Source organism: Ostreococcus lucimarinus, chromosome 12 (genome assembly GCF_000092065.1).
Source record: "Ostreococcus lucimarinus CCE9901 chromosome 12, complete sequence".
NCBI lineage: Eukaryota > Viridiplantae > Chlorophyta > Mamiellophyceae > Mamiellales > Bathycoccaceae > Ostreococcus > Ostreococcus sp. 'lucimarinus'.
Genome location: NC_009366.1, coordinates 176,239 through 191,534, shown reverse-complemented (window position 1 = coordinate 191,534; position 15,296 = coordinate 176,239). Strand labels below are relative to the sequence as shown.

The following is a 15,296-nucleotide window of genomic DNA, read 5'->3' as shown; positions in this document are numbered from 1 at the left end:
TGCATTAAATGCCACATATGTATCTCTACGTTCGTCGTACGTTTCCTCCGCGCGTCTAAGCTCCGAGGATGGAGTTCTCCTTCTTCAAGAGCTTGGCAACCTTGAGTTGGCCCGTGAGCGCCTTGAACGCGAGCAAACCGGCGGCGCCAAACGCGCATTGCGCGTACAATGTCAAGCTACTCACGTACAACACAACACCAATGTTCGTCGCGCAGGCCGCGAGAAGAGCTTGAATCGTAACGCCTTGCATGATGGCCATGCGATCAAGCGCGCGTTCGGCTTCGAGAGCGCGGACGCGAATCTTCAACTTGCCCGTTTCGATGCGACGCATGGTGTCCGCAATGTCATAAATGGCATCCGGACCCTTGAACAAGTTGACGATGGCCTTCGTTTGAGCATCGGCGCGACGCAACCAGTCGCGCTGAGCCGTCACGACTTGCGGCGGCAACGAGTTCGGGTTCGCTTCAATGAGCAAGTTGCGCGCGTACGGCGCCGCGATTTCGGAAATGTCAAACTTCTTGTTGAGCGTCTTACCGATTCCGTCTAACACGGAGAAGGCTCGCTGTGAGAGGGAAGAAATTTTATAGGTCAGTTTCAGTGCGTTCGCGAGATGACGCTTTGGTCGACGAGCCGAGTGCGTATGCTCAGAGAAACCACATTGCTGTAAAGTAATCAACACTGCGCCGAGCCGAAACCCAGAAACATTCATCGAGAAAGTGTATCTAGATAGCGTTGTCTCATCATCGCAAACGATCTGCAAAGTGCCACTGTCGATGAGCGAGCGAGCGAGCGAGTACTTACCACCACAAATGTAAATTCAGCCGGGAATCGGAACGGTTGATCCTTGCTCACGACGAGCAAATCTTCGCCGATGTTGGACAAAATGCGCTTGCGAACTTGCTGTTTCTCCTCCTTGGTGCGCGGCGCCTTGAACTCAGCCTCAAACTCTTCCTTGTTCGTTTCGCGAGCCTTCTTTTGCGCGTTGATGCGAGCATCGAATTGCGTCAAAAAGAAATCCGCCGTACGCTTCACCGCGGTGAGATCGGCGCCCGTGTCCACGAGCACGCCCATCTTCATCAACGCCTTCACGGCGCTGTCGCTTTGACCTTCGTACGTCGCATAGAACAAATCTAACAATCCATCACGAGTTTGGCTGGGAATGCGACCCATCATACCGTAATCATACACAACTAATCGCCCCTTGCCTTCCGGATCACCCTTGTCGACGGCGACGTTACCAGGGTGCGGATCCGCGTGGAAGAAACCAAATCGCAACACTTGCTGCAAGTAAGCCTCGACGGCGAGGCGAGCCATGCGATCGGGATCGATTCCCATCGCCTTAATGGCCTCCACATCGTTGATCTTCGTCGCCGGCGCGTACTCCATGCACAACGTACGACGCTTGGTGAATTCCCAGTAAATGCGAGGAACCTTTATCCAGTCGTCGCCGGTGAACTGCTTCTTGAACTCTTCCGCGTTCTTCGCCTCGTTGGTGTAGTCGACTTCATCGTACAGCACGCGCGCCGTTTCATCGAAAATCGCCACCCAATCGCGCTTGGCGCCGTCGTTCTTCGGATCGACCTTTTGCAACCACTTGGCGATGACGCGCAAGTTTTTAAGGTCAATGTCGAAAATCTCCTTCAAGCCCGGGCGTTGCACCTTGATGATGACTTGCTCGCCCGTCGCCTTCATTTGCGCGCGGTGGACCTGACCCAAGGACGCCGCCGCGAGCGGAGTGTCTTCGAAATTGTCGAAGAACGATTCAACCGGACCACCGAGCTCTTCGTCGAGGATTTCCTTGGCGAGCTTGGTCGGAAACGGCGGGACGCGATCTTGCAACTTTTCGAGCTCTCGAATGAATTGCGGGCTCAACACATCAACACGAGTAGAGAACTGCTGACCAACCTTGATGAACGTCGGTCCAAGTCGAAGCAGCCCCTTGCGCAACCAGCTCGCCAAACGCTCGAGCCTCGCGATGCGCTTCTCCTCGGTGTATCCGCCCTTGTACGACCACTTCACCCCTATGAAAACCCGTCTGAACACGAACGCCACGACAAAGCTCCAAATCTCGAACGATCGAGCGATCGTTCCTACTGATTTCAATCGTTCAATGTTCAACGGCGGTTCAGAAACCACCACGTCCTCGAAATCCGACTCGTCGATGGTTTTCGCGTTGACGAACGCCTTCGGCGTCGTCTCCTTCTTCACCACAACTCCACCATCCGCGTCACCCACGACGTCGCTGTCCACGCTCGCGAGCGCGTTTTCCAACGTCATCAGCGTCTCGCTCTTGCACTCCTCATCCTCGAGGCACTTTTCAATCTCCTCCGTGCTCGCCGCGTTGTCCCCTTCGCCCTTGCTCGCGCTCGTCGTCCTCGTCGCCGCGTTGCGTCGTCGATCCATCCGTCCGCCCCCCGCGGCGCGCGCGTGTCGTCCTCCGACGTTCACCATCGCTCGCGCGCCGGGCGCCGGGACGCATCGCGGCGTCGCCCAGCGCGCGTCTTCGCGCGCGGCGCCGCGCGTTTGGATAATTCTCCGCGTCGTCGTCGTCGTCGTCCCGCGTCCGCGCGTCGCGGCGCGCGCGCGCACGACGCGCGACGTCGCCGTGTGTGCGATCATGTCTACCGGTCGTCGGTGTGCGCGCACGCGTCGATGTGACGCGACGCGCGCGCGCGACGACGCGACGACGGCACGCGCATTCGTCCCGGTCGCCGCCACGCTGGAGCGAAAAAGATCAGCCGATGGGTCGCGAACGGTCGTTCGGGGGACTCGGAAACGTGGTGACGTCGAGAAAAAGGGTGCGACGACAAAGACCATCTTGGTCTTTTTTTTTTTAGATAAGACGGACGAGGGCGGACGTATCGGGCGGACGTATCGGAGACGCGAGACGCGCTCACATCTTGCGAGCGAGCTCTAAGAGCATGGATTTAACGCCGTCGTTGGTGTGGGCGGCGCGAGCGGCGGTGTCGACGTCGGTGGCGACCTTGCGGCGCTTGGCGTCGAGCTTTTCGAGGAGCCGCTTGGCGGCGGCGGCGTGCTTGGCGTCGATTTGCGCGAGATCGTCGGTGATGCGGGCGGTGTCGGCGACGATGGCGCGCTTGTTGGCGGTAAAATCTTCGTAGGCGACGCGGAGCGCGGATTTGTACTCGCGAGTGAGGGCTTCGACGCGAGAGGCGATGGTTTTGGACTCTCGCGAACGCTCGGCGGCTTGGCGCCCGGCGGCGCGCGCGAACGTTTCGTAATCTTGTTCGGCTTGAGAGATGAACTTACGACTCGCGGCCTCGGACTCGACTCTGAACTCGTTCACGAGTGACTCGATGCGCTCGCGCGCGATTCGTCGATTGCGTTCGGCGAGAGATTGCATCATTTGCTGGAATCCAACCATGTCGTCGCCCATGGCGGCGACGTCCGCGGGCGCCGAGCGGCGAGTTTTAGACTTCTTCTTCGCTTTTTCGTCGCTCAGTAACGGCGAGACATCGTCAGATGCGTTGAGAAAGTTTGACAGAGGGGTTAAAGTACCACCACCAGTGTCTTCATCGTCTTCATCGTCGTCAAAGTTCAAGTCCGTCGTAGTCGTAGTCGCCGTCGTAGTCGTTCGAGCGGGCTTCTTTGTCGTTTGAACTGGGGCGAGACGCTTGCGCCAATCCACGACGCTATCATAAGGACCGGTTTTCAAACGCTTAGCGTCGGGGGACTTGAGTATGCCAGGTCGTGGTCCGGTCTTCGGCGCTTGAAGCGACGGCGCGGGCGTTTTAAACAATGACTTCCCCAAAGAAACATCGCGAGATTCGCTTTGCTTCAATCGATCGACGACGCGCTGGTATTCCTCGCGCTGCTTCTTCGTCGTACCTTTCGCCTTGATCATCTTCACGAGAGCAGGAATATCTTCATGAGTCCATTCATCTTCTTGCGCGTCGTCGTCGTCGTTGTCGTTGTCCTCATCGTCCTCCATTTCGCGTCGCGGAGAATACTCAAGCTGACGAACAGGTTGAAGTCGTTGCGGAGGCGAGGTGCGCTTTGCCGGTGGAGGAGACAGCGACGGTTCAGGCTCTTCGGCGAGATCGGAAGTCTCTAAAATATCATTGAGCTGCTGGTTTAACTTTTTGATACCATCTTGCTTCGCTTTACGCTTCGGAAGCTGTCGAGACGCTTGCGTCGGCTTGACGGCTTTCGGCACTTCCTCAGAATCGGATTCTGTTTCGGAGACCACTAGAGCGGCAGTTTTCTCACGAGTCTTCCGAGGCGCTTTCTTCGGCTTCGGCTTCGACTTCGATTTGAGCACGACGGGCGTCGGTTTCACCGCGGGCGCATCATGTTCCAAAGATTCAGACTCAGAGTTCAATTCGACGTCTAAGATGCCCGCGGACATTTTTTTGCTCGGCACCAAGTTTGCATTCGTGATGTACATTTCGACGATGTCGTTTTGCTTACCGATTCGAAACAGCTGTTCAATCACAGCCGGAACATTTTGATCATGGAATTCGATTTGAATCCACTCGTCGTCTTCGATATCAAAAGGATCTTCCGCCGCCAAGCCAAGAGGTTTCTCGCGAATGCCGATGTGCGCGACGTTTTTCTTGGGCATAGAAAACGCGCGAATGTTCGAGTACAAGATATCCACCGGCTCAATACTACCATCGTCTTCCATGACCACGTGCACGGTGAGCATTTCTTGACCGAAATTGACCCATTTATCGTGCACTTGCAAGTCAACTAGACGTAAATTTTTGGCTTCAAAAGACTTGACCGAGGCAGCGCTGCCTTGCGCGGCGTTGAAGTGTCGAACCAAAGTCTTGAGCGATTTGAACATCTGCGCGGTATCTTGAATCCTGAATAAATCCTTAAACTGTGACGTCACGTGCTTGAAGATGGTAGACGCGACGTCTTGTTCGAGAAGGTTCGCCTTGACGAGACGGAACAAAATCTCGGCGATGTGCTTTTGGGCGTTGAAATCGCCGCACTTCAAAAACACTTGCCTAAGTAAACCGAGCTTGGAGTTCGAGTCACCGCGTCTACTTCTTTTGACGTTAGCGTTCGGATAAATCGCATCTTTAAGTGCGGTCGACGTGTCCACACATCCTTGCGTGACCGATTTCAAACAGAGAAGCGTTTCCCGTCGCATCAGAGGGGGCAAATTTTCGATGAGAATCGCGTTAGTAGCGGTGTTGACGAATCGCTCCCAATCCGCTTTTTCTTTCGCATCCGCACCATTCACCAACTCAGTAATAATCCACACGATATCCACATAAACATCGCGCATATCCTTGGACATGGAAGAGAAATTGCTCTCCGCCGCCGTCTGCGCGTAATCGACCAAGCGTTCAAACGCATCGATCAACTTATCTCGCACGCGATCGACGTCCACGCAATCTAAGTCTGAGAACTGCACCATTAAATTCGTCATCGCGCCGATGACGTCCACGGACCAATCCACGCTCGTGCCCTCGAGCTCCTGAGCATCGAAAACGAGCGAGTCAGTCAGTCTCGTTCAATCGCCGATCTCAATCGTCGACGCGTCGACGCGGCCCGACGCAACCCGACGCAATCCGAGTTTCCTTCCCCGAACGCACCTTCAACAAACACGAGCACACGGACACCACGCCTCGATCACTGCTCATGAACTCTCGCTTCGCCTTTTCGCTCGCCGCGCGCATAACCTTCAACAACGAATCGTCGCCTCGACCGCGCGCGCGCGTCTCGACCGCGCCCTATACAAACGAATCGATCCCCGACGCGCGCGTCGTCAGTCTTCTCTTCGCGCCTCGCGCGCGCATCGCGGCCGTGCCGCGCGTCCCGATCGCGTCGTCCGATCGCGCGCGCGCGCGTCGCTCTCGCGCGTCGCTCTCGCGCGTCGCCCTCGACGCCGTCGCGCGTTCCGAGAAACACCGCACCGACGCACCGCGAGCGCCGACGTCGCCGTCATCGCGCGCGCGTCGTCCCTCGTCGCGTCGTTCGACGCGCGCGTCGGTCGGGTCGTTCGCGCGTCGCGCCGCGCCGCGTCGTCGCGTCGTCGATCGCGTCGTCGTCGTCGCGCGTCGTCGTCTGCGGTCGGTTCCGGGCACCCGTCGGTGCGCGATCGCGGCGAGCGTTTTTCGAGCGTTTATGGAATTTTGGAATTTGAGTTTTCGCCGACGCGGCACGTCGCGGCGCGATGGCGACGGTGACGGCGACGGCGGACGACGGGATGAATTATCATCGAATGCTGAACCTGTCCGTGGTGCTCGCGGAGGCGCACGCGGAGGCGCGGGAACTGGAGGACGAGGAGTTGCGCGCGTGCGGGGAGGAAGAAATCAGAGCGTATTACGAGAGCGGTGGGCGCGACGTGCCGGTGGGGGTGCGGGAGAGACGATGCGAACAAGCGGGCGGTGGGCGCGAGGTGAACGATGGGCGAGCGAGCGCGCTGGGGGACGCGAAGGAGCGGGCGATGCTGAATAAGCACGAGGACGCTGCGGCGGATTATCGAAGACACGTCTTCAAGACGGGGATCCCGTTCCGAAAGCACGGATTGTTTCCGATGCGGGATGCGTTGTTGATGGAGTTGAGTCGCGATAATTCGCTTCGAGCGTTTCAAAAGGCGACTCCTGGGCTCGGGCGAGGGGTATTCGTGACTTGCGAATCGTGGGCCGTCGGCGACGACGCGGCGAAAAGAGGTCTTGATTTGAGATATTTTTACCGAGAGCGCGCGAGGACGGGATCGAGCGAGTATCCAGAGCTCGTCGGTGTTGCGCGCGTGGGTGATACGGGTGCGATCGGCATTCAGACGTATAATCTCGCCCACGGAGGCTGCATCGAAACGATTCTTGACGAAGCGACAGCCGAGCTGGTCAAATGTTGGCGAGCACCCTGCTGCGTCACCATCGAAATGAACGTCAAGATCAAGAAACCGCTTCCCCTTCATCACACCGTCAAAATCCAGGTGCAAATTAAAGAAGTGCAATCGCACGGGCTGCGAATCTGGACCACGGCGAGGCTGACGGATCCGTCGGCGCCGCTCGGCGAAGACGTGCTCGCCACGTGCGAGGCGCAACTGTGCGACAGTGGCATGCTCAATCGCATGAGGGAAGAGTAGACATCCGGTGTAAGCTATATTCTATACGTATCATACACAATCACTAGCTAGATTTCTACTCATTCGTTCGACTTCACACTCGTTCGCCTCGCCGCTAAATGTCCAAAAAGTTTGCCGCCATCAAGAGTTCGATGGCGTCCTCTTCGTCGATTTGAAATCGAGGTGGTGCTTTCGACGAATGCTCGTGCGCGCGCTTGTATTCGCAATAGTCTATTATTTTCCGCAAAATCGCGGTGGAGATGTCGCGAAGCTTGACCACCTTGCTTCGTTGTTCCTCGAAATCCGCCGCCTCGCTCGACGCGAACAGACGTTTAAGCACACCACTGGCGCGCAGAAGATCGTACTCGACCACGAATTCATCCCCTTGGCTCGATACGAGCGTAATCGGCGTCGATGGGTCGAGTGGTGTCGAAGACGACATGACTCGCGGGGCCGCGTGTGAAGGGCGGGACGGAGCGCGCTCGCGCACCTCTCGCGCTCGAGGATTCGATAAGACGTGATTAGGAACATAAAGTGGCGTACAGCTTTTGGTACTGTCGTTACATGTGTGTATGGTAATGGTAATGGCTAAAACAAGAATCGGTACATCTTTCGTGTCGTTCGTCTGCTGAAGCGCTTCACGTTCTCAACGCCTCGCCCGCAGAAATCTTTTCAGAATAGCAAACGCGGCGGAGATCGCCGAAGCGGACGTGGGACTAAATGTAAGTATTTAGCAGCCACCGCGGAGACGCAACACCAAGTGAAGCGTGGACTCCTTCTGGATGTTGTAGTCGGCCAACGTGCGACCGTCTTCGAGCTGCTTCCCGGCGAAGATCAAACGTTGCTGGTCCGGCGGGATGCCTTCCTTGTCTTGAATCTTCGCCTTGACGTTGTCGATGGTGTCCGAGGACTCCACTTCGAGCGTGATCGTCTTGCCCGTGAGCGTCTTGACGAAGATTTGCATGCCGCCGCGGAGACGCAACACCAAGTGAAGCGTGGACTCCTTCTGGATGTTGTAGTCGGCCAACGTGCGACCGTCTTCGAGCTGCTTCCCGGCGAAGATCAAACGTTGCTGGTCCGGCGGGATGCCTTCCTTGTCTTGAATCTTCGCCTTGACGTTGTCGATGGTGTCCGAGGACTCCACTTCGAGCGTGATCGTCTTGCCCGTGAGCGTCTTGACGAAGATTTGCATGCCACCGCGGAGACGCAACACCAAGTGAAGCGTGGACTCCTTCTGGATGTTGTAGTCGGCCAACGTGCGACCGTCTTCGAGCTGCTTCCCGGCGAAGATCAAACGTTGCTGGTCCGGCGGGATGCCTTCCTTGTCTTGAATCTTCGCCTTGACGTTATCGATCGTGTCCGAGGACTCGACCTCGAGCGTGATCGTCTTGCCCGTGAGCGTCTTGACGAAGATTTGCATGCCACCGCGGAGACGCAACACCAAGTGAAGCGTGGACTCCTTCTGGATGTTGTAGTCGGCCAACGTGCGACCGTCTTCGAGCTGCTTCCCGGCGAAGATCAAACGTTGCTGGTCCGGCGGGATGCCTTCCTTGTCTTGAATCTTCGCCTTGACGTTGTCGATGGTGTCCGAGGACTCCACTTCGAGCGTGATCGTCTTGCCCGTGAGCGTCTTGACGAAGATTTGCATGCCGCCGCGGAGACGCAACACCAAGTGAAGCGTGGACTCCTTCTGGATGTTGTAGTCGGCCAACGTGCGACCGTCTTCGAGCTGCTTCCCGGCGAAGATCAAACGTTGCTGGTCCGGCGGGATCCCTATCGCGAAACGAAATCGAAACCATCGCGTCGTCAGTCATTCATTCATTTTTCATCGCTCTTCATCGCGCGCGCGCCCTCACCGAGCCCTCGCGCCCGAGTCGCCCCCCCCGCTCCGCGCGCGCGCGTCTCGTCTCGTCTCGTCGTCCTCGCGCGCGCGATCCCCCCCCTTCCGCGCGCGTCCCGCCCTCGTTCCCGTCCGCGACCCCCCCATCGCGACTCTTCCTCTACATCTTCGTCCCGTCGTCCCCCCCGTCCGAGTCCGCGCCCGCGCGCGCCCGCGATCGCGCCGCGATTCCAGATCTCAATCGTCGCAATCCGCGTCGACGATTCATTCCGCAATCTTCCCGCACCTTCCTTGTCTTGAATCTTCGCCTTGACGTTATCGATCGTGTCCGAGGACTCGACCTCGAGCGTGATCGTCTTGCCCGTGAGCGTCTTGACGAAGATTTGCATCGCGTTCCGGGTACGTGCGTTGCGTGCGTTCGCGCGTCGGCGTGTGCCGCGCGTGCGATTGACGAATCGCGTTTGAACGACGGACGCGACGTCGGCGTCGCGCGGACTGTTTACGCATACGATGACTCGCGAGCGATGGGTCATGAACCGTCAAAAACAGGGGGGGTGGATTGCGATGGCCGGGCCGCGGGGTCGACGCACCTGGAACGGTTTTCTACGTATTCAGTGATTTTTAAACCTATGTGTGCGGCACCCACGCGCGCGCGGGGTCCAGCCCGCGCCTCGGGCGGTCGCCGCGCGCGCGCGGGCCTCCGCTCCGTATACGAGTCCCCGTTTCGCCCATCGAAGCGGATCTCTCGAGGCGTGTGTAAACCGCGGGTCGCGGATCGCCGGTCGCCGTCGCGTCGCGCGCCGACGCGACGCGGGACGACGCGACGCGCGATCGTCGGTCGGTCGACCGTCGCGGCGTCGCGCGTGCGAAGGCGCGCGCGCGCGAACGAAGGCGGCGGTCGCGCGCGCGAGGCGCGGACGCGGACGCGCGCGCGAGGCGCGGTTCATGCTTCGCGCGCGCGCGCGCGCGCTCGCGTCGTCGACCGCGCGCGCGACGATCGCGGAGGAGGGCGCGCGGGCGTGGCGCGCGGCGACGCAGACGATATTCGTGCGGTTCGCGTCGAAGAAACAGGGCGGGTCGTCGAGCAACGGGCGAGACTCGAATCCAAAGTTTTTGGGGTTGAAGCGCGGCGACGGCGAAGTCGTGCGGCCGGGACACGTCTTGGCGCGGCAGCGAGGGACGAAGTGGCATCCGGGGACGAATTGTGGGATCGGGAAAGATCATACGTTGTTCGCGCTGGTGCAAGGGAAGGTTTGTTTCAGCACGGATAAGCACAGGGGGAGGAAGTTGATCAACGTGGCGCCGCTGTCGAAGACGCACCCAAAGTACGTCGAGGGCGTGGCGTGATTTCGATTTCATTTCAAGCGGCGAAGATGGTGTTCGGCGCGATCTTAGCCAATCTCAGCCAAATAGGAAAAGTTCACGACACCGGTGGCGTAGAATTCTGGCGCGAACCCGCGCGCGCGGGGTGGTTGATGAAACGCGGCGACGTCGTTCGCACCTGGCGCCGACGATGGTTCGTCCTCAAGGACGGCAAACTGTTCTGGTTTCTCGACTCCAACGTCACCTCGAGCAGCAAGACCCGAGGCGTGATCGACATGAAATACTGTTTATCATCGACGTCCGCGTTCGAGAAAACCGGCGACGAGGCTTCGTTCGAAATCACCTGCATGGGCGAGTCCCACGTCTTCGTCGCCGCGTCCGAGCGCGAAAAAGACGAGTGGCTCTCCTCCGTCGGCGCGTGCATCGCGCGCGCGTCCCGCGCCGCGTCCTGACGCGCCGTGGTCTCGTAATTCATCGCGATCACCATCATCGTTAACGATTCGATCGTCGTCATCGCGCGTCGTCGTCGATCCCTCGCGCGCGTCTCGCCTCCGCGCTCGCCTCCGCGCCGCGCGGGTCGATCGCTCGCCACACCGCGACGCGCCCATCGATCGTCGTCATGCCGCGCGAAACGCGCGCGCGCGACCCGGTCTCGTACGCCGACAGCGGTTCGAGCACGCCCGCGTGGATGGTGCGCGCGACGACGCGACGCGACGCGACGCGACGCGACGCGACGCGACGCGAACGCGACCGTTCGAGAAACCAACGGACGTTTGAATGCGAATTCGAATTCGATCGTCGGTTCGGGACGACGAAAGCGACGAAAGCGACCGACGAGAGCGACGAGGGACGCGCGTCGTGAAGCGCGTCGGTCGACGGCGCGAGCGCGCGGCGACGGGACGGCGACGGCGACGACGGCGGGCGAGCGAGGGACGACGCGAGGGACGAACGCTAAGTCCCCCGCGAGGGCGAACGCGGCGGACGAGACGCGAGGGAAGGTGATGGACGAGAGATTGACGATGACGCGCGAATCGTGCGCGGCGTGAAACAGAAATCGACGAAAGCGTTCACGAAGGAGCCGGAGAAGGCGCGGAAACGGCGAGAGAAGTCGTCGGGGGAGGAGGCGGGGAAGAAGACGCCGACGAAGAAGACGCCGACGAAGACGACGCCGGCGCGCGGGGGGAACGCGACGGGGAAGGAGGGTGAAACGGCGCCCGCGGCGAAGCGTGGACGAGGACGACCGGTTGGGACGACGAAAGCGGCGATGGCGAAGAGAACCGGGGACGATGGTGGGAAGAAGGCTGGAAAGGCGGCGGGCGTCTCGAGAAAGGTGAGCGCCATGGCCAAGGCGGCGGCCATCGCCAAGGAAGGTTTGAAGCGACCGGCGAAGTACTTCGAGGCGAACGAGCGATCGGATTCGGGAAGGAATAAAGCCGCAAAATTAGCCTCGGTGTCTTCACCGGGATCCGATATCGATAGTCCTGAATTTTTGCGTCAAGTTAAGACGCCTGGGGCGAGGACGCCGTCGCGCGGGCGAGGGCGGCCGCCGAACAGCTCCAAACTCGGCAAGGCGGCAGCGGCGGCGGCAGACGCGGCGAATCGAGCGAATGGAGTCGTGAACGTCAACGAAGCGCACATGCCGCAGTCTACGGCGTGGGGTGGGGCGTACCGCATGCTTCAAAGCGCGTACGAGAAGCTGCAAACCAAGTACGACCAGCTCAAGGCGAAGAAGCTTCAAGATCTCATGAATGAGGCCGAGCGACAGCAAGGAGTGTTGATGGATCACGAGCGCAAGGCGGATGAGTTAGTGCATCACTTGCGCACCGAAGCCGATCGTCAGCGAGACATTGCCTCTCGCGCCGAGGGCGCGAGCGAAAAGGTGTACGCGCTCGAGCGCGAAAACGCCGAGTTGCGCGAAACCGTTTTGGCGTACCAAGGGAAGATGCTTCGCATGGAAGAAGAGCTCGAAGCCACGCGCGCGGGTGCGAGTGGACGTGCCGGTGGGAGCGGCCGCGATGGTGATTTTGGCGCGTTCGAACTCGAGGCGCTCACCGGCTTGCGATGGCAAGAAAAGTCTCAAGGCGTGCACCACTTCACGCACATCGGCACCGGCTTCACCTTCCGACTCAGCGCCGCCGAGGGCGAAGACGGCGAACCCACGGGCGAGGATCCTATGCGTCCGCCGAAACCCGGTCGTCGCGTCGCCGACGAGGTCGCGTGCGTGCCGCTCGGTTTCGGCAACATCGAAGGTCTCGTGCCGAGCTTCCTCGCCGAGCCCATGGATTTCGACACCACCGACATGCCCGTGTTCACGTATAAATTACTCCAGGCCCTGCACACCGCCGCGCTGCAGCGCGCCGGTGTCTCCGCGCAGCGCGCAGCGTGATTCGTTCTTCAGTAATCGTAACCCAACCAATCTAGACCCGCCTCCGTCGCCGCTCGCGCGCCGCGACCAAATCCGCCAATCACGACCCTTGGAGCGCAACACCCAGGTGAAGAAAGACGATGCCGCAGATCCGCGCGCGCGCGCGCCATGTCCCGCGCCTCCACGAGCGATGCCGCCGCCGACGACCTCGACGCCGAGTCCCGCAACGTCAGCGGACTCATCTTCCAGATGACGACGCACGTGAGCGCCTTCAAGCGCGCCGTCGACGTCCTGGGCACGGGCAAGGACACGCGAGAATTGCGGGCGAAATTACACGAACAGCGGGAAAAACTGGGCGTCATGGCGCGAGACGCGTCGTTAGCGGTGAAGCGATTGGCGCAGGCGGTCACGAACGCGGTGGACGTGGACGATGAGGATAAGGCGGAGCACGTGGCGAAGCATCAAAAGTTGGTGAAGGATTTTCACGCCGTTTTAAAGGATTTTCAAAAGGCGCAGAGGACGTGCGCGGAGCGAGAGTCGACGTTCTTACCGCAAAAGGGCAAGGGAAAGACGAGTTACGGTACCATGGACGAGGAGTCGGGCGAGGGCGAGGCGGCGTATCAGGATACGCAGCAATTGATGCAGCAGCAGCAACAGCGAAGCGACTTTGCGCAGGTGGACGGCGAGCTCGAGTATAATAACGCGTTGATCGAAGAGCGCGAACGAGGGATCATGGAGATTCAGCAACAGATCGGAGAAGTAAATGAGATATTTCAAGACCTCGCGGTGTTGGTGAACGAACAAGGGTCGATGATTGACGACATCGAGGCGAACATTGTGAGCACGGCGGTGCGCACAAAGGACGCGCAAAAAGAACTCACCAAGGCGGACAAGTCGCAGCGCGCGGCGAGAAATCGCCTGATCTGCATCGTCATCGCAGTTTTGGTGTCGCTCATCGTGCTCATCTTGTTCCTGCTCCAGTAGTCGTCGTGTAACACTAAACAATCTCTTCCAGCCTCGTCTCCAGCCTCGCCTCGACGTGCACACACGCGCGCGGCGCCAATGAAACGAGGCGTCTATCGCTCGGGTAACGCCTCGAAGGGATGAATAACAACAGATGTAATGCACTACACAGAATTTTACGAGTCGCGCTCTACACGTATAAACGCGCCTCCTCGATCGTCGCGTAGCCTTTCGGAATTTTTGATAGCGAACGCACGGCATGATTGAACTCGTCGATCAATGTTTTGATGAGACCGAGTCGCTTTTCGGTCAACGCACGAGGTTTGAAGAAAGTCTGCAGCTGAAGACCCTTGGCACCGTCGTCCCACTCGGGCGGGGGGGGGATTTCTTGAAGAATGTAAGGACCTTCACCGTATTGGCCTTCTAGGTACGACCGCTTGTCGAATTTCCAAATAAATTCTTCGTTTTTGTCGTAGATCTCCGACCCCCACGTGTAGTGAAGGATGAACGCGTTACCGAGCTCGAAGTCGGCGGGCGGCTGCGCCATGAGGAGACTCTCCGGGCACTCCGAGAGCTCGTGCTCGATGCCAGTGGCTAATGCGGCGAGATCGTACGCGTACATGTCGCGCACCCAACCTAACTCTTTACGAACTGACTCCGGAGATTCAGTTTCGTTCACGAAGCGCGCCCAAAGCGGTGCAATTTTCCTCAAATCGACCGTGTTCACGACGGACGGCGCGTTGCCTGTGGGGGGCATCTTTTTCCCATCCGCAAAATATTCAGGATACATCTTCTTCAGTCTCGATTGTTGCGGGTTCATGTACCCGAACTTGAAGCCCATGGCTTGACCGCGCGGCATCAAAATTTCGGGCGATGGTGATTTCACGATGATGTGATCCGTCTCCACCATAACGACGTGCGAGCATCGCTCCGAGTCTGCCGTTTCCAACCATTGCTCGACAGCCTTGGAGCGATCGGCGACGGGATAGTCACACCATCCGTCGCATTTCGCTTGAACTGGATTGAATCGCATGGTCGGAATCTCGTGCATCAACTCATCTTCCCGTCCTTTGTGCAAGATGCGAGTAAACGCCTTCATGATGCTCCCGTCCTCGGCGGCGTGTCTGAGGTAACTCGAGTACATCACTCGTGATTGCCAGTTCATGTACACGTTGCCGTTGCTTGTCATCACGACGTGCAAGCACTTTGGCAAGTCTGTTTTCCCAGTAGCGGACTCATACTTGGGCGCGATTGTGTTTTTCGGCAAATCAAACCAACCAGACGTCCACGGCACGCCCGGTCCTTCGTTGGCGGGTTTCGCCGCGGCGGGATTTTCATCAAACTTTAACCAGCACGCTTTGCTTGACGCACTGTAAACCCACACCGAACATCGATTCGCCCCATTCGCGTTCATCTTTGCGCACGAATCACAGCACGCAGCGGCGTCTGGCTGTTTATTAGCGTTCCCATCTTTCACTACGCCGCCCCAAAGCTCGGTGTTCTCTTTCCCGTTGCACGTCATCGATACTTCACTCGTCGCCTTGACGGATGATTGAGCCAAGTTTTTAAGCAACGGATCCGAGTTTGTGGCGCTATCGGTGGCGATCTTTACACGTACGTCGGCGATATCTTTCGATGAATTGTCGATTTTCGCCGCGCTCCCTTCGTCGGCGCCGTCTGCTATTTCCTTCGACTCCTCATCGTCCATCGTCGCCTCATCACCCTCACCCATGCGTGCTTTATTCTTACCCACAACC

The 15,296-nt window shown here is 58.9% G+C and overlaps 10 protein-coding genes across 10 annotated transcripts; 5 read left to right on the top strand and 5 right to left on the bottom strand.

Moving 5' to 3' along the window:
- Window positions 1-55: 55 nt before the first annotated feature.
- Window positions 56-2,277, bottom strand: OSTLU_39458 (predicted protein; the record flags this gene model as incomplete). Its single annotated transcript, XM_001420578.1, has 2 exons — window positions 56-562; window positions 802-2,277. 2 exons carry the CDS (start codon window positions 2,275-2,277, stop codon window positions 56-58), a joined length of 1,983 nt encoding a protein of 660 aa, XP_001420615.1.
- Window positions 2,278-2,893: 616 nt separating this feature from the next.
- Window positions 2,894-5,654, bottom strand: OSTLU_26778 (predicted protein; the record flags this gene model as incomplete). Its single annotated transcript, XM_001420577.1, has 2 exons — window positions 2,894-5,452; window positions 5,571-5,654. 2 exons carry the CDS (start codon window positions 5,652-5,654, stop codon window positions 2,894-2,896), a joined length of 2,643 nt encoding a protein of 880 aa, XP_001420614.1.
- Window positions 5,655-6,151: 497 nt separating this feature from the next.
- Window positions 6,152-7,069, top strand: OSTLU_17555 (predicted protein; the record flags this gene model as incomplete). The annotated part of the gene is made up of 1 exon (XM_001420741.1): window positions 6,152-7,069. One exon carries the CDS (start codon window positions 6,152-6,154, stop codon window positions 7,067-7,069), a length of 918 nt encoding a protein of 305 aa, XP_001420778.1.
- A 94-nt stretch (window positions 7,070-7,163) lies between these two features.
- OSTLU_39373 (predicted protein) lies at window positions 7,164-7,490 on the bottom strand (the record flags this gene model as incomplete). The annotated part of the gene is made up of 1 exon (XM_001420576.1): window positions 7,164-7,490. One exon carries the CDS (start codon window positions 7,488-7,490, stop codon window positions 7,164-7,166), a length of 327 nt encoding a protein of 108 aa, XP_001420613.1.
- Window positions 7,491-7,584: 94 nt separating this feature from the next.
- On the bottom strand, window positions 7,585-9,321 carry OSTLU_26775 (predicted protein). Its single transcript, XM_001420575.1, has 2 exons — window positions 9,175-9,321; window positions 7,585-8,821 (listed from the first exon to the last, which is right to left on the bottom strand). Exons 1-2 carry the CDS (start codon window positions 9,275-9,277, stop codon window positions 7,779-7,781), a joined length of 1,146 nt encoding a protein of 381 aa, XP_001420612.1. The 5' UTR covers window positions 9,278-9,321; the 3' UTR covers window positions 7,585-7,778.
- Window positions 9,322-9,833: 512 nt separating this feature from the next.
- MRPL27 (Putative mitochondrial ribosomal protein L27) lies at window positions 9,834-10,235 on the top strand (the record flags this gene model as incomplete). Its single annotated transcript, XM_001420740.1, has 1 exon — window positions 9,834-10,235. One exon carries the CDS (start codon window positions 9,834-9,836, stop codon window positions 10,233-10,235), a length of 402 nt encoding a protein of 133 aa, XP_001420777.1.
- Window positions 10,236-10,261: 26 nt separating this feature from the next.
- OSTLU_13112 (predicted protein) lies at window positions 10,262-10,663 on the top strand (the record flags this gene model as incomplete). Its single annotated transcript, XM_001420739.1, has 1 exon — window positions 10,262-10,663. One exon carries the CDS (start codon window positions 10,262-10,264, stop codon window positions 10,661-10,663), a length of 402 nt encoding a protein of 133 aa, XP_001420776.1.
- An 812-nt stretch (window positions 10,664-11,475) lies between these two features.
- OSTLU_17552 (predicted protein) lies at window positions 11,476-12,597 on the top strand (the record flags this gene model as incomplete). Its single annotated transcript, XM_001420738.1, has 1 exon — window positions 11,476-12,597. One exon carries the CDS (start codon window positions 11,476-11,478, stop codon window positions 12,595-12,597), a length of 1,122 nt encoding a protein of 373 aa, XP_001420775.1.
- Window positions 12,598-12,744: 147 nt separating this feature from the next.
- OSTLU_39509 (predicted protein) lies at window positions 12,745-13,560 on the top strand (the record flags this gene model as incomplete). The annotated part of the gene is made up of 1 exon (XM_001420737.1): window positions 12,745-13,560. The coding sequence occupies one exon, from the start codon at window positions 12,745-12,747 to the stop codon at window positions 13,558-13,560; it is 816 nt and encodes a 271-aa protein (XP_001420774.1).
- A 406-nt stretch (window positions 13,561-13,966) lies between these two features.
- Window positions 13,967-14,770, bottom strand: OSTLU_4701 (predicted protein; the record flags this gene model as incomplete). Its single annotated transcript, XM_001420574.1, has 1 exon — window positions 13,967-14,770. A coding segment is annotated over one exon (804 nt), but the record flags the coding sequence as incomplete, so codon positions are not given.
- Window positions 14,771-15,296: the final 526 nt, after the last annotated feature.

What these genes read in the sequence shown, in the direction of transcription:
- OSTLU_26775 (XM_001420575.1), bottom strand. Translation starts at nt 9,277, where the DNA reads ATGCAAATCTTCGTCAAGACGCTCACGGGCAAGACGATCACGCTCGAG. An exon ending in GAAGATTCAAGACAAGGAAG is followed by an intron (nt 8,822 to 9,174) that starts GTGCGGGAAGAT and finishes GTTTCGCGATAG; the next exon opens with GGATCCCGCCGGACCAGCAA.